The sequence below is a fragment of the Zonotrichia albicollis genome, chromosome 1, assembly GCF_047830755.1.
Source record: "Zonotrichia albicollis isolate bZonAlb1 chromosome 1, bZonAlb1.hap1, whole genome shotgun sequence".
NCBI classification, from domain to species: domain Eukaryota; kingdom Metazoa; phylum Chordata; class Aves; order Passeriformes; family Passerellidae; genus Zonotrichia; species Zonotrichia albicollis.
Window position 1 is genome coordinate 50,100,910 of NC_133819.1, and position 17,382 is coordinate 50,118,291.

General features: G+C 36.6%; 1 protein-coding gene across 8 annotated transcripts in view; it reads left to right on the top strand.

The window, feature by feature from the left end:
- EZH2 (enhancer of zeste 2 polycomb repressive complex 2 subunit) overlaps nt 1-17,382 on the top strand; it is a 53,790-nt gene that overhangs the window by 11,080 nt on the left and 25,328 nt on the right. For 3 of the 8 annotated variants that reach the window (XM_014266266.3, XM_074541178.1, XM_074541172.1), the window contains exons 2-5: nt 10,647-10,770; nt 11,257-11,385; nt 14,180-14,296; nt 15,689-15,827. In XM_014266266.3, the coding sequence (XP_014121741.1) occupies nt 10,654-10,770; nt 11,257-11,385; nt 14,180-14,296; nt 15,689-15,827 (502 nt within the window). In that variant the 5' untranslated portion in view covers nt 10,647-10,653. Of the gene's footprint in view, nt 1-3,993; nt 4,911-10,646; nt 10,771-11,256; nt 11,386-11,494; nt 13,247-14,179; nt 14,297-15,688; nt 15,828-17,382 lie in introns of those variants that run through there. The other 5 variants (XM_026792674.2, XM_074541189.1, XM_074541191.1 and 2 more) reach the window with 5 other exon arrangements.

Genomic DNA, 17,382 nt, shown 5'->3' on the forward strand with positions numbered 1-17,382 from the left:
TTATTTATTTTAAACATAATATTCAGTTTAAGAATTCTAGTTAGACTGCTTTCTTAATTAGTGAAGAGTTTTCCAATCTTTTTAAATTACAGTTTCAGAGAGAGAGCTGAAAGTTCTAACTGTACTGTTAACCAGATAAGGCATCTTTGAAATGAACCAACACATGGAATAGTAGTGGGAAAGAGTGTGTGAACTAGCTAATTGAAGGAGTTTTTAAAGGAGACTAATGTTTCTACTGATTATAAGAATCAGTGATTGTACACCAAACCCAAGAGTTTAGTCTAATTAAGCTCTTAAGCATTTTAATTCACAAATTACTGTTCCTTTAATGGTAGTGTTTTTCACATTGTGTCTGTAACAGATTGAAATACTGAGAGTGTTAGTGCTCATTGTTTTAATCTTTTGAATATTAACTGAAATTTAAAAGGCAAACAAACTCCCTAGCATGAGCTTTAGAAATAGTGTGGTCCTGGTTTTGAGATGGTGGGCCCAGCTGAGAGATATATTGACTTGTAGAATAGTTTGAGATCTAGAAGTCCTCTGATCTAGTCTCCAACTTGGGGTACGCCAACACTGAAATAATATTTTCCAGACCACTTTTAAAATGTTTTCAAGAGTGGAGATTCTGTCACCTCTGTTTAATACATTTCTATGCTGGACCACACTCACCGGGAAGAATTTTCTTGCTATATTAAAATGAAATCCCTTACTGAGTCCTGTCTGTTGTCTCTTGTATTTTCATTTTAGCATAGATTAGCATGTTTCAGTAGAAGAGCTAGAACAGGGCTCAAATTCTGTGATTGTCTGGGTTTAGCTCTGATTTGTGTAGGAAAGCAAGTTATGCAGGGAGTTAATTCCATTATGTAGTGGTTGAAATTCTCAGAGTGACTTGTTCAATTTTGATAAGGCCCAGAAACAGAGGCATGACACATTCTTAAGAGTGTGCTCAGGAGTTTGGGGAGCTTACATGTGATATTCTGAGAGAATATTTGTAGGAATAAATAGAATGTGCCTTGAAGCCTTTGCCTTGTGCTAATACTCGTTGAGTGGCTGTAGTGGGATGTGGAATGTACGTGGTAGAACGCAATTGAAGGAACCTACACTAGCTTTTCATCTGTCTTGCACTGGCAAGTGATGCAGACAAGTTTGCTGCTATTGTTTGCCACTGACTACATCTTTTCAGAGCAATCTTTCGTTGATCAAGAGATAGCAGGAAGCAGCTTCTTGAAAGCTACTCCTGCAGAAGTAGTTAACACATTAACTGCATTGATTGTGCAAAGTGCTGTAAAGAACAAAAAACTACACAGTGTGAATGATAGGTTTTACATGGTGTGGAAGATAAATCTTCTAGTCTAAGACAAGTGGATGATATGTTGGAATGGTTTGCTTGCTTTGAAGAGGAGAGGTTTTTTTCTGCTTTCCTTTGACTCTGGTTTCATGGTTCCGCTTCTTTCTTGCCAGTTTGGATATTTATGATGCCAGCATGAACAGCTTTGGTCCAGTTAGAAAACTGTGCTTTTGAGTGCAGAAAATATGTAATTTGAAGTAACTGATCAGCACAATCAAACTTACCATATTTGCTATGTAAAGTCTGTCTGAGATGCTGAGGTAGTGTAGACAGACAATGAAGAGAGGAAATAAATGCCATTTTAAGATCCCACTTCCTTTTCTGCTTCTAGTTGAGCAGTACACTAGGATGTATTTGTTACCAGCTTCCAATAGCAAACAGGTAAGCGTATGTGTAAGTGTATGTGCTGTTTAGTTTTGGTTGAAATGTTGTTCTTCAAAGTGAAATTATGTTAGGTAATTACTAATAAGCTAGTAACCATTGTTTATATCAGGAAGGAAAAAGTACACTGGCCTTGGATTAACAGCAATTTCAATGGAGGCAAAATCTTCAGGTTGGTGGTACATAACCCCACAATATTGTAGTGACAGGGTATTGTAAAAGGGATTCTACTAATTGAAGTGTATTTTAGTGTTGCAAACAGTAACTACAAATAAATAGCTGTCACAAGAATAGGAGCTTATTTGTAATGAGACTGCTTATAATAAAAGCAGGACTATTTATAGCAGCAGACCTTCTGCTTTTGGAGCTGCCATATTACCTGGAAAGCCTATAGCCAGCATCAGTCTGTGTTGGTGTGAGGGCTGACACTAAAATGTCTTGGATGTGGTTGTTACCCATGCTGCAGAACAGGTTTTTAATTCTTCTTGCAAGCCAGGGGTTTTCTGCTAATTTGAGGAGGAAAAAGAGGAAATATTCTGAATTTTTACACAGTCATTGCTCCTCAGTTTGGGGTTGGCATTGGTATGTCTGAGGCTGTTGATGTTCTCCTCCTTCCATCAGATTAGTTAGTTAATAGTTTTGTCTTTGATAATAGCCTGTAGAAGTTTCCATCTCCTGAGTAATCAAGAACATTCTTGCAGAACGTGTGATCTTGTCAGAACTGATCATGAGTGCTTTGTTAACCTACACCATCCACAGCCACTGATGTCTGTCAGAGTGAGGAAAACGAGATGACATGTGTGGTTACCTGCTTAGGTCAGTTAACTGATTTCTTTTAGATACTCCCAAAGAGAACCTGTACTGGTTAAGCCTTTGTAGGCAGACACAAGCTGCTGGCCTTTATCTGCCCAAAGAGTGGCACGGCTGGCATGGATGGCTTAATAAATGCTTCCTGTTTCTGTTTTTTAAGAGTAATTTTTCTGTCCCAGTAAAACTGAGTATCAGAGGGATGGCATGGTTTCATAAACGCTTGTGTTGAAGCCTGAGCTGTTGCCCTCTCCTGTTTTAGTTCCTTGCATCTTGTTTCTGCCCCTATGTTGCCCCTCTGTCCCTCGTGTGGATTCAAGAATTCATGGCTTGAACACATTGAACAAATCCGTGGCTGCTGAACAAACCGGCATGTGGAGCTGGTTTTGTTGGAAAAATGTATTTAAAAACCAAGTATGTTCATTTTCTGGACTGTTCAGACAGATTTTTTTTTTTTCCCTGCCTGACCTAGTTTGATTACAGAATCATAAGCACTTAAGCATTCACAGCAGAGAAGGCTGTGTAGAAGTAGCAATGAGTGACCATTGATACAGTGGACAGATGATGTCTTTTCCAGGTCCAGCTGACACCAAATAGCATTTGAGGAAGTTGAACTGATGGTAGCATTTGATATAAGTTATTTCTTGAAATTTAAACTGCCTTTAATGACATAGTACTTCAGCATATGGAATAACAACATGATATAAATTTAATACATAATTATATTTAGATATTTCTTATTTAAAAATAGGTCTGTACTACAGACTTAGAATACCACATTTCTGTGATATAAAATAGTAAAAACACACTACAGTTTATTCCCATCTATTTCTCTGATTATTTCTGTAAAAGATTAAATGTGCTGCAGTTATTTTTATAAAATATTATTAATAAACTGTATTAATCCTTCTTATGTTGTATTTCAGAGATTTTTCTTAGTTGGTCTAGCTCGGGCTCTGAAATACCCAAGCTGACAGTGGCCTTGGGAATATTTTTCTTCCCATGGAAATGAGAATGTGGTATTTTACATAGATAGGTTTGAAAGAAAACCATGTTTTATTTTGCTTTAGAAAATCCAGAAAGCAGAGTGGCAACTATAAAACTTGTGGTCATATCTTTTTTTTGTGTTTGCTGTAATAGCACAGGTAAAAAGCTCTTTGAGTTTCTGTGAGTGTCATTTCCCCCTCACCCACCTACAGCTTGCATAACTTAATGTGGAAAGACTTAGCAGCTCTGAAATCACAACTGAACAGTTTTTCTTATTTAATCCAAAAAAAGAATATGGGGATTTGAACATATTTTTTTTTTCTATGAATCTTGCTGTGGTTATAAAAAAGTTTGATATAACTGTAGAAGACAGATCTGGTAGATTAAAGCATTAATTTATAATTTATTTTCAAGTTAGTTTTTTTTTAAGTCTGGCTCTATGTATGTGTTTTATTGGTTTGTTTTTTGTTTTTTTTTCAGGTGCTTGGTAGATGTAGCTAGAGTGTTGGAAACTTTATTCTGGAAAGATTTAGGATAGGTTCATGGACTGTATTATCTTGTTTTGGCATTTAGGGTACTTGAAGCAGAATAGTAAAAGGAAATTTGTAAATTTCTAAGCGGTAAAGTTTAGTTTAACATATCTGAAAAATAGTTAGCTGCATTTGAACAATCATTTTATTGTGTTGTGCTGTGTAAAATCCTGTAACAAAAAGATTATATTAGTACTTTATGAGGTGGTTTGGTAAAGTTAAAAACTTCAGGTCTAAGCTTAACTCATTGAATTTTGATACTTGAAATGTATTCTTAATGGGGGTATTTGGGTTTTTTCCTTTTTTCTAGCAAGTACTGTATTTTTCTGCATGCTTGTGGAAAAATGTTGTTTATCCCTTCTGTTGCTAAAATTCTGCATTTTTGGGTTGAATGGGAAAATTCAACCCAAATGTCCTAAATTCTACTGCCCAAGTAAAAATTTTTTCTGGTTTGTGAATAAGCATAGAAGGGTGTGATGAGGTGTGGTTGGTTTTCTTTGGTTTGTTTTTTTTCCCTTTACGTTCTTTAGTTGCTTGAAAGAGTTATGTATTGGCTTCAGGTAGGGTTTATTATATAATAATTTGTCCATTAGTAAGGTTGCATAAGCTCAGGCTGAAAGACTTGTATGCTGTCTGGATCTGATAACAGCTTACAGCTAAAGAGCATGCCTGCCACTCCAGAGCACACTGATGTATGAAACCAGTGCCCGTTTGTGGTTTTGCTGCCTGCTCTAGTTTTTCTCTAGTGTTGGCCTGATTTTCTGTAAAATTCTTCCTGCTTTATAGTTGTGCACAGGATGCCACAGCTGTGGATGGGATCGTGAAACTCATCTGTGTTTCTGAAAACAAGTGGAATCGTGAGTTTTTGTTTATCCTTAGTTGTATCGAGTTAATGAGCTGTATTGGGGTGAAAGTAAAGGGTTGGGAAGGGTGGGATGATGGTAAGGTGCCATTGCTGCTGAGGAAGTTACTTTGTGAGGAACCTTCATGGTGTAGTGTTGACTCTAGATTAGTGAGGGTGTAGCATTTGAGATGCCAGCTCCTGGAGCCAGTGCAGGCTTTTCCAGCCAGTGGCAGTAGGTCACTGCGCACAGGGCTCCAGGGGGCAGTGCCGAAGGAGGGCTGGAAGGGACATGAAGCAGCACTGTGGTGTCATCCATTGAGCTGGGTCCTGCACTAAAATACATTCCTTTGGACCTCAGCTTCTGAGTGTGGATGCTTTTGGCTTTGTGGGAGATAGAAGCAGTACTTCTCCCCTGCCTGCCCATGCCCCATCTGAATTATTTTATACCTTTATTACTCTCCTACTACTCCAGGCATCAAACAACCCCATAATTACTTATTTCATTATTCTATTTGCATCAGATTTCAAATACAGTTTCTCCACTGGGTTTTATGTTCTCCTTCAACCCCAGTGTCCCCTCACCTCCTGCACTGAAACTGGTGGTTAAGAGTGCTCTGAAGTACTGTATTATATTACCATATATTTAAAGTATGTAAATAACCTTTTGAGTGTAGATTAATTCACAAAAAAAAGAACTTGTAAATTATACTGTACTGTGCAAAAGATGTTTTGATTCATAAATATCTCCAAATAGGGATCCTGAGTAGTGGGAAGATAATGTAATATTCCTACAGTTTAAAATACTGTGTAATATTAAGCACAATTACAAACTAATAGTGTTCTTTTAAAAGGGCAGGCCCCCTCATTTGTTATCCCATGCTTCTTAGTTGAAAATTTTCATTAATTTATCTCTTTTCCTGAAATTTGGCATGGTAGCCCGAGGAGCTTAAATATAGTTTTTGACAGCTGTATGACTGTTTGAATAGACTGCCTAATTTAGAGAATTATCTGTGTGCTTGTCTGTCACTGATGGATATTGCCAAAATGATCAAAGAAAAATAGGACGTTGTCTTTAAATAAGGCTATTTCTATGTTCTGTAGGCAAAACAGGAGCAATTTGAGCTGAAATTGTTCTACACTTCTTTGTCTCATTGTGAATCCTAGATGTATTGTACACAATTTGTCTGCTGAAAGTAAAGGTTGCCTGATTTAAGCTTATAGGCATGAATTTTCTTAAAAACTTACTGTAAAGATGTGGGTCTTGTACAGAATTATGAAATGCTCAGCAGGGTTTCTTGAAAAAAACAAATGTATATGCTTTAGGATGCTGCAATTTTTTTTGGTTTTCATTTCCAGTATGCAAGTATGAGTAGAAACTGAAAAGAACACCTATGTCTTTGTTTCTATTTTCTTGTAGGTTTTTCTTTTAAATTTGTGTTTAGCTGGCTTTAGTAAGTCTCATTCCTAGCACCCCCTTATTGTTCTCCTTAAGAGAACAATTGTTATATTTTGTACTTGGTGGGGGTCTGGAATAGCATTGGTCCTCTTGTTAGTGTAATTCTCTCCTTTTCTGTCGTGGCATTGGGGTGATTGCCCAGTTGGAATGAGACAGCCCACAGCATTCTCTCTTCTGCAGAGAGGGTCCAGGGAGTTATGGCAGTGTTTCCCTCCTTACTGTGAGTGATGCCAGGTGAGATCTGTCCGGGTTAGCTGAGGTTGTGCGTGGAAGTCATGGAGCACTTTGGGAGAAGAGTTTTCTCTAGAAACAGTATTGCTGCTGTGGAGTTGTGCTTGCTTTCTTTGTATCTCTTCTGCAGAGGCATTGCTCTGCCCGTGAATAACTAACTTGGCTGCTACATAGTTTTTCTTTTCTGTTTTTTGGATAGAACTTCTCAGGACTTGGCTCTTTGGCAGTTAGATGGTTTCTCTGGACCATTTTAATCAAAATGATTTAAAAAAATTGGGAAAGAATAAGATTTTAAAACAATACAAACAACTGATGGGATTCAGAAGGGGAAATGGGAATGGAGAAGAGGGACAAGGCCTAAGGGCTCTCAGAGTCGGACCATTGCACTAAGATAATCAGTATCATGTTTTATTTATTAAATGGAAACTGTTTCAAACTGTGCTGTCTTTAGGCAGACTTAACTATTCTCAGACAGATGGGATTTAGCTTGTGCCACTTCGGCTCCCGTAGGGAGTATTCTGAAACTTTATGTGGAAAGTTGGCTAGTTCTGACAAATTGATCTTCACATTCACTAGCTTCTCTGCTCTGCAGTCCTAGCTGTGACTCCCATACAGTGTAGTTTAAAGAAAATGTGCAGGTTTTCTGTCTTACCTAGCAAAGTGGGAACGGTGTAGTCTGTTCCAGTTCAGAGTACTTTCACCAGTTCCACTGGTGTTTATGTGCACAAGAAAGGGATTTGGGAGAGGTTCGTCTTGCACACAGGCTCTAGGCAAGCAGACCACTGGTGGGCTTGAGACAGCATCTACAACCCTGAACTTGCCCCAGAGATTATGTTGGTGTTTGCCTGAAGTCTTTTAATTCTCCAAATTACTTTTGCTTTCGGGGATGGGAAGTAGGGTATAGCACCCTGCTTTCATATTTCCTGGTTTTTGTTCCCCAACACTGGCTGTCCTTGCCTGTGAAATTTCTTATCCCTGTTTCTCAGGTCTAGCTTCTTAAATTTAAAGTTTTGGGGATGACCTTTGAACTGACATGAGAAATCATCAAAGGCATTTGTCTGTAGTCCTCATGTGAAGATTATCAATAGCAGCATGAGAATTAACTCTGTGAATATGCTCTTCCTGCCCTGCCCCCTGCCTTGGATTATTTTTATTTTGTATTTTCTTCTGAGATTTGGGACACAAAACCAATTGTCTCCTACCACAGTACATGTGTTAGCAACACAGTAATTCTACTTTGGTTATGTTAGACTGCCAGAAACATACAAACACGGTTCACTTGGTTCTCTGCTGCTCAGAGACTGGTAATATATTAATTTTGACAATCTCTGAACATTTTTTACAAACATGCATCCAAGACTTTTTTCCCCCTAGATATCATTTTTCTATACTCTCTGTACATATGCTTCTTTCCACCAAGTGCTTTTTCTCTTAATATGGACTTACCATTCAAGATGTAGTTTCTAATTTGTTTATACACATTGGACTTTAATGTATGATGTATGTCCCACTGACTGTTGCACATTAACATTTTGGCTTTATGTAGGAGGACTTTTTCTTCCTGTAACTTGATGTAAGCAACAGTGCAGATTTTTTCATTTTCTATCACATGTTATTTGGTGCCTTAACCATTAGGTTGTCTGTGCTGTACCCCAGATAGCAACTTGAAACTAGTGCAAGAGGAGAGTATTCTTAAAAGTTATGTTTGTTTTCAGATGAATAACCTGAGTGTAAGTTAGGCTGTTTTGAAAGGAAGTACTAATCTTAAGAAGTATTATTTTGTTACCATTTTAATACAACATGTAGCAATGATGTTCATTATTGGGAAATCGAATAGATTGTTTTTGTTTTTGTCATGGGGTTGTATTTCTCTCAGGTCTTCTTGGGACTGTACTTAAGTTGTGTGAAAGAAAGATGGAAATTCTGTTGGGTTTGTCTGTTTGTTGTTCTTTAATCCAATTAAATGTGACTTCTGTATAGATCTGCTTCTGATGAGAAGGGCTTATCTGGCAATCTAATTTCAGTTAAGAAAGCTTTTTTGTAAAGCTGGAGTCATGTGTTATTATCCAGGAAACTAGAATAAGAAGAGCTGTGGTTGGGGCAGTATTAGAGTAAGTAAATGTAATTTGTGTTTCAGTTTTATGGCCTATATTATTTCAGTATCATCAGCTGAGCTTTCATTTATCTTTTGAGTTCATTGATGTTTTTTCCGTGTCTTTTGGCTAAATCACAACTGAAGCAATTTTGATGTTCTGTACTGTTACAAATTGAGATTGTCTGTTATTTAATGGTACTTATTTGATGTCTAATTTATTTCCAGTTAACGGGTTGTTTTTCAGTATTTTTACTTTGCCTAGTTTAATATATGATACAGTGTTTTTTCTATACTTCAGAATGTTTTTATGCTGCTCTTTAATCAGTATCATAGTGCACTTTGAATCACTGATTCTCTTGTCCGTGTTCAAACATGAATGGCCTAGGATTATTTTTTTAAGTATAATTTTATTTTTTTATCTTTTGTAACCACTAGAGTTGTGGTGAATGAGGTACAGGTGGGTTTTACTTGCTATCTTGTACATGGAAGCAGGGTAACTGTGTTTGATGTTTTGTTCTAGACTAATCTCCCCATGGTGAGATAAATGTCCTCACCCTCTGTCTAATCAGGTGCATCATGTAGGTATTTGTATCCTGTGTCTTCTTTCCTCAAAGGATGTTTTCCATTATTTGAGTTTGAATTTCTGCTATCTGTTTGTCAATTATTTTTTCATCCTAAATCTAAAACCCCAGCATTTTTTCTTGCAAAATATTATTTTAAATCTTATTAAGTCTTGCATGAAAATGGGTTCAGGCTTTTATAGACTTACTACCATTTTGTTCACTGTAAATGAATGCATAGTCTTGAGAATAAACGGGTGCTGTATTGATTTCTCCCTCTCATCATCATCATGAAGTCTGGTAGAACTCAACTCTGACCTCTACAGAACTGCTGAAGATAGAGCAGTAAGCTTCCAGTAACTTGGACAAAGCAGTGCTTAGGGGAGCTCTAGTGTGTGCCATGAAGGTAGCACTGGGCATTGCATTTGAGGCCAAAGATGACACCTCTGTTCATGTTGATCTGCCTTAATAATTAGAAGGGCTGGAATTGTTTCTGCCCAAACTGATTATGCTTGTTTGAGAATGTTTTAGCCCTGGGCAGCTGGATGTTTCAGCCTTTCAGTCCATGTGAATGATATTTTGAGCTATTCAGTGAAATATTGTAGTTTTACAATGCAGCTCTTGAGAAGAAGCCAGTTTTTGATGTAGTGGTTTGGTTTCAGGATGCTGTCAAAATAGTCATTGCCAGCATAGCTGTAGCATACGGTCCTTGATTTTGAAAAATACGGAGCAGATTGGCATATTCTAGCAAGGCATTTGGATTATAACATAAAAATACAACTTCATTGCCAACAGTCCTGTAATGTAAAAATGAACCACTTGGCACTAGGAGGGTGATCAGTAAAGTGGAATCAGTGGGCAGCTTGTGGTCTTATAGAATACTTGAGAAAAGAGCAAAGTCTCTTATTCTGGCTGTTTCAGAACTCGTTGCCTGAATTTCTACAATTTTTTCATGCTTGAGTGGCTGACTGGGGGGGACTGAGTACTCCTTGGGGTACTTCTGTACTTGAGGTCAACTCCAGAAGTCTGTTGTAGGAGTTGATGTCTTAGTAAAGACGACCCTTCCTGCAAGGAGGAAAAGGTTTGTCTGCTGTGAACATGGTTCTCCAGAAGTTAATTTACAAGGCTGCTTGGAATCTGGATTTGTTCCCCTTCACCCTTTTAAATCCATCAGATACCTTTTTGTATAGAGGCATTAGAAGTGCAAATGTGAAGGGTCCACTGATTTGCAATTAAAATTACTGTTTTCTGGTGCCTATCACTTAGATATGTTTTCCTTTTTTTCTCTTGGATTGCAAGTGTGTGATTGAAAGGAATTAGATATGAAAGGAATGTTGCTTTCCTATCTAATTTCTGTAAGCAGTGGTGTCAGATTTGGTAATACAAACATGCTGGTGTCTCTTGTAGGATAATCATGGGTCAGACCGGAAAAAAATCTGAGAAGGGACCAATTTGTTGGAGAAAACGTGTAAAATCAGAATATATGAGACTGAGGCAGCTCAAGAGGTTCCGACGTGCCGATGAAGTAAAGGTACTTTATCTTTTTCTTCTATTGCTTATTAAGTTTTACAAGTATTGATTATTTTCTGTAGTATGTGTCCTACAGTTAACACTTGCTATAACAATTTCATTGAGTACTTTGTCAACCTACTGAGAGCTTGTCTTCACTCTGTGGTCCTATAAACATGTATGATACATTTATATGTGATTGGGTTGAGAATGTTAAGTATCAGAAGAGGTTGTGGAGAGCTAATATGGCAACTTCTTTAGCTGCATACTCTTTCAAATTTAGAATTTAGTTCTATGCTAAATGTGTGACTCTCTAGTTGTGAGAGCATGGTACGAATTGAAGAAAGAGGTAATGAACTATATTGAACTTTGCTGATGTTTAAATTAAATTTATATGTTTTGAGCACTTTTGTCTTAACGTGTCTGGTTAAATGTCAGAATGCCTTAAGATGCTAGCAGATGAATTTAGAGTCTTTAATTTATTTATAATGCTGTGGTTAATTTTTAGAGTATGTTTAATTCTAATCGTCAGAAGATACTGGAAAGAACTGAAATCTTAAATCAAGAATGGAAACAACGTAGGATACAGCCTGTCCACATCATGACTTCTGTGAGCTCATTGCGCGGGACCAGGGAGGTTGGTTAACATGTGTTGTGGTAATTCCACTTACAAGGTTGTTAGCACGTTTTCATTTTATTACTGCAAAGTTGGCTGTTCTTTATATTTTTTTTTCAGCATGATATGACTTGGCAGCTCAATGTGTTTTGTATGAGTGTCTTAAAGGATTTATTTATTGTGTACTTTGATCATATGACTTCTGCAAAGGAATAAATATGTAGCAGGCTACCTGGCTTTGAATGACACAAAAAAGTGAAACTTCTTTATTTCTGATAATGATTGGACCATACCTCAGCATCCTTTGATAAAGCTATTCTGTCTCTGTGGTACTGGGAGTTTACTCTTGCTCCTCTTGGAGTTAGATTAATGAATTCTTGTGTTGCACAAGCAGACTAGGTGCTAAATTTGGGAAAAATATTTCCATAGTTGCGGCATAATTTGAGCTAAATGCCTAAACCTAAAATGGTTTCCACAGAATTGGTAAGGTTGAAAGGGACCACTGGATGTCATCTAGTGCTGCCTTCCTGGTCAAGCAGGGTCGTCCTAGAGCTTGTTATTCAGGATTGTGTTCTGTGTTGTGGTAACTTCAACAGTGATTTAAGCCCATTCCAGCTCTCTATATTCATCCCAGCTTAATTTACCTTATTTTTAAGTTGCTCTTTAGGCACTTCTTCACACTTAAAAAGTTTAAAGATGTTTGTAATAATCTAAAAAACGAATTCTTTTCAGTAGGATGAGAAAGAAAAGACTTTTCTGTGAATAGGTTAAAAAAAGCAAACCAAAGAACTTCATCTGCAAATAAATTTGCAGTTTCTTTTCCTTAAAATTTCAGTGGAGAACTGGGGAGTGGGAGTGTGTCACAGAGGTGCATTTGTGTGCATGCATGTTCAAATGCAAGGAGGAGAGGACCTTGGTGTGTTATCTTTTAAATGTGCTTGAATATGCAATTGCTCATGTACAGCTCTATAGCTATTGTGTGGGATCAGAACTGATAATAATTGACACAGGTACACATCCAATTTTCACTTTTTTTTTGTTAGTAGAAGATTGTTCCTTTTTCTTTTTTCTTTTCTTTCAAGCGTGGTGTTCACTATTCTTTATGTTAATTTCCTGCCTGTATTGATAGAGCACACTAATTACTACATTCAATCCAGCCTCTGTCTCATGAATCAGAACTCTAATGCTTCATTTAAGGTTACCATAATTTATAGTGAGAGAAGTGAGATGAAAAAATGCTGGGGACTTTAAAATATTACTTTAAAATCTTCTTTTCTTAATATACTGAATTTCTTCAGAGTTGCATAAGACACTGGCTAGAAATAGAAAGGTTGTGTGAGAGCCTTCCTGTGTTTGGTGAAGAGTGCAGGGCATTGCTGGTGACAGTCAACATCAAGTGGAGACCACCACATGCCCTGTGCAGGCCCACCAGACATCAGCCTGAGTTCCATACCAGGACAACAGAGCAGTGTAACTGAGGCTTAGTACCAAACTGAGGCACTTTGACATAGCCCATTTGTCAGCCTGAGACTTCTAGTTCCAAAGATAAAAGTAATTAATTCTTCTACTTTTGTATTTTGCTTTAAAAATACATGAAAAATATGCTAGCTAGAAAATTAAACATTAACCTGAAATGGGAATGAAGCAGTAGCATAGGATGGTGTCTAGAATATTAATATACACAGCAGAAATCTAATTTCATTTGCTGCAGATGAAAAAGAAAAGAAATAAATCTGGCTTGTGTCATTCTGCCGGGGTACTGTCTCTGTATATTGTTTGTTACATTACTTTGTGTATTTCTTTAGAAATGTGAAGCTCTGTTCATCTTTCCCTTCTGGAAAGGAGAAAGATCTTTTGTCTCCACTTCCTTTTTTCCTTTCAGGTAGCTATGATAGCTGTTCTAAACTTTGTTTTACCTACCTCCAAATCTTCTCTGTTGTACTTCCCCAAGCTTTTTCTGTTCCTGTCTGCTTTTACTTGTAACTTTTTTCCCAGAGCTCTTCATACTGCAGTCCAAGTATTTGAGAAAAGTTGATCTATGTTTGTTAGCTGTTGATTATTAGATGCAAGAATAACCTAATTGTCGTCTGTATTTCTATGGATTGTTTATCCTTAGAAGGCTACATAAATCTCTCACTATCCAAAACAGAAGTCCTGTAGCTGAAAAATTCATTGATGTATCCAGAGTTACATACTAAGAATTAATTTTCATTTTTCCTTTGCAAGCAGTGAGCATAATGAAAGACTTGAGGATAGGATAAACAGACAATAATTGGGAAACAAGACAGGAATTAAAAAGACATATGGAGTTTTTATTTATATCACGTGTCTTGCTAGCACTAAAGTAAAATTTTATTTATTTTTATAACATAAATAATACATGATTTCTGCAGTGTATTGATCTGAAGCCCGGGGAATTAACTTGCCCCTCAGATGGTCTGAGTGAATACACTAAGATCAGTGTAGCAGCAGCAACAGGTACTAAATCTGTTTTGAGATACCAAACCTAATTTGTATTGTAGGTTGAATAGTCTGAGTGAAATACTATCACAGCCACTTAATAATAAGTGGAAGAATGCCGTCATGATCTATTAAGGAGTGTATTGACATAGAAATAATTATTGAGGTTCTTTTCTCTTGCTAAAACCATTTTTCCTATTATGCCTTGAAAAATGGATGTATTTTTCAAAGGTTGTTATGGCTAATTTTGATAAACTCTTTGAATTTTATACATTGTAGAGTGTTCTGTGATTTATTTTTGTTTGGTTTTTTCCTGATGTTGCTATGTAAGTGTAACTTCAACTTCTTATTTCAGTGCTCTGTTACCAGTGACATTGATTTTCCAAAACAAGTCATCCCACTGAAGACTCTCAATGCTGTTGCTTCTGTGCCTATAATGTACTCTTGGTCTCCCCTTCAACAGAATTTTATGGTAAGTTTAAGCAAGTGTAGGGATAAGAAAGATATGGAGAAAAGGAAGGTGTTAATTTTAGAAGTATGCTAGCAAAATCTATTCCCAATTACCCTCCCTACTTGAGGTGTTGCTAATAGGGCAGTAATCATCAGAAATAAGCTCCTCTAAATAAAAAAAATAGAAAGGTAACTTTGCCAATTGAATATCTGTCCTCAATGTACCTAAGTATCTCCAAAATCTTGCTTTAAAGTTTATTTATCTTTGCTGTAAAAAAGTTATTTAATTCAGGTGACCTATTGTCTTTTGTGACCATTAACAAATGTGGTTTTATTTGAACGTATCAAATTAGTGTAGTGAGAAATGTTTTCTGAGGGATATGAATGCTTTACTGTAAGGCAGTCAACCAACGTATTTGTAACAGAATAGTAATTATTGTGGAATAAAGGGAACTAAGTCCTGAAATAGTCCCCCCACATCTTGGTCATTCTCATATCTGAGTATGCCCTTTTTTTTTTCAGATTAATTTCATTGTGTGCAGAAGCCATAGCATTAGATTTCTGATATAGATATTTGACTTTTTGAAAAGCTTAGCTTATTGCAAGTCCTTGTCACACCATTTTGTATGTGACCACCTTTGCTGACTAGTTATTTTGGTAATAATTATGATGAAGTGGTTTAAACAACAGTTTTTTTGTCAGTGTACATACACAGTTTTTTCACACCTTTTTCTCCTTGCGTTCAATTCAATAGTGTTTGGATATTTTGAATGGGTACAGAGTCATGATCAGCAGGAAAATTTATTTTTTTAACAATAGAATGTTCTTTTGTAGTATTGGAAGATGCAGCTGAGTATCAAAGTTCATAAATTCTATTGATTAAACATGGGAGTATTAATGCATTTAGTCTATATGCTGTCAAAAAAAGGGACAGTGGCATTCAGATTAAATTTTCAGGCATGTTTCTCTGTTTGCTCTTTAGGCAACTTTAATTTAGAGTCTTTTTGTACCATATTTTCTTATCTCTGGCCAAACAATGAAAGGGTGGTTCCCATTGTGCTTTCCTACGTTACTGTAAGAGAGAACTGAGAGAGGACAAATGAATTTACTAAATGCAAGCTTCCCAAAGCCAGATAACTTAATGAGTTTCTATATTAGAAACTTCTTGGAAATGCTCTGCTAACCTTAAGATTAGGAGCTAGTGTTAATATTTTGAGCCAGCCACCAAGAATGCAAAAAATTGTTGAAAGTCATTGAGGGTTTTGTTTTGTTTTTCTAGTTAATGGTAAATGTGCTAAAGCAGTGAAGCTAATTTACTGTTGTAGGCAGATTCCTCTAGATAGTGAAAAACAATGCAGAAATGGTCACTTGACAACACAATTTAAAGTGGTTTGATTATCACTATTGTTCCTAGGTAGAGGATGAAACTGTTTTACATAACATTCCATATATGGGAGATGAAGTGCTTGACCAGGATGGTACTTTTATTGAAGAACTGATCAAGAATTATGATGGGAAAGTGCATGGAGACAGAGGTGAGCCCAAACACTCAGGTATACTAATCATTTCTTCCTATATAAATTATTGCTATAGTGTTGCTTAAGGCCTGATGTGTGATTGTTGCAGCAGTTGTAGAGATACTACTGTATTGTGTAAACATTCCTTATTTAAATGTATTGTTCTGCATTTTCATTAGGCTGAAAAGTTTTCAGCAGTAGTGTGGAGAAAGTAAGCATATTAGCTTTTTCCTTATTCCACACAGTGATTCTTAGTATTCAATTGTGGGCTCAGAGCATTGGAATATGATATTGTGATGTGTGTATGTATCCTGCTTAGCAGAAAGTGGCAGGATGATTATGCAAAACTCTGATAATGGCAACATTTGCAAATGTGATTCGACAGAGTAACCTCTTGTTGGTTTGTGGGGTTTTATTTCCTTCTTTTCTTTAAGGAACTTGCTAGCTATTTAAAAACCCCCTCTCTGTAAATCAGCTTATAGAGCAAAGTTGTATCTTTCTGTTGGTACAGAAGTATTACATGTATTTATTCTGAAGGGTAGTTTATCTGTTCTCCTGTGTGGGAGCTGGGCTACCTGCAGTGTAATATCTGTCCCTCACTTTGCTCAAGTCTCAGTGAAGTGGTGACTTTTCACTTGCTCTGGGCTCCCTCAGAACTGGCTTATACAAGCCTCAACTTCCCTTGTAGAGCCTTCTCTTGACTGTGATTCCCCCTTCTCAGAGATATTACCCACACACTCCACCCTTCTCTCAAACAGAGAGTAACTTCTTAAAATGAATCATATTCCTGTTAATGCTGACGCATTTGAGAAAGGGGACCACACTTTTTGAGTTGATTGTGTATCATTCATGAAGTTAAACCTGTGATTCAATAATAAATGCTACTCAGCCCTACTAGACTTGTTAATGTCCTCAGTATAGCTAGTGCCTTTGTACTTCATAAAAAACATGGAATGTTTCATGGGTTTTGGCCTTTGGATATTTTTAAACATTTCCTGATTGCTGATTTCCCTTTCAGAACACTGGTTATGTCAAAATGATGGCATTACTACTAAATGTCTTCTATTATTGATTTAATTTATTATTAAAGGAGTTTAGCTTTAAAATTAATCCTGTTTGAGCATCCTGAGATGGAAGTTTATGATGGCAATTACTGTTATTATGGGTTCTCCATAATATGTAAAATATATTAGAGGTAAAGGGACTAAAAGAAGTCTCCCAATAACTACTATTGTGTGACTGTAATTAAATGTAAATACTGTGGGAATCTGTAATCCAGAGGCATTCCCATGTAAGAGTCAGAATTCTAAACTAGCTCTGTAATTGCACTTTTGGGAGACAATTTATACTAAGCTGTGTCTGTATATTAAGAGTCTGTTTAAAACATCCGAGTGGTATTTTCATTGTCTTCATAGTAATAAAATTCTTATTTTTTGTCAAGTTATTTTGACATGCAAACCCAGTCCAGGTTCAAAAGGACGGTAATAAGCACTACAGTTCCCACACAGTTCATGTTTGTTGCCTTTTTTTTTTTTTTTTTTTTTTGGTAAAAATAGTCTCTTGTCAGCACTAACTGTGATTTTTCCTTTGT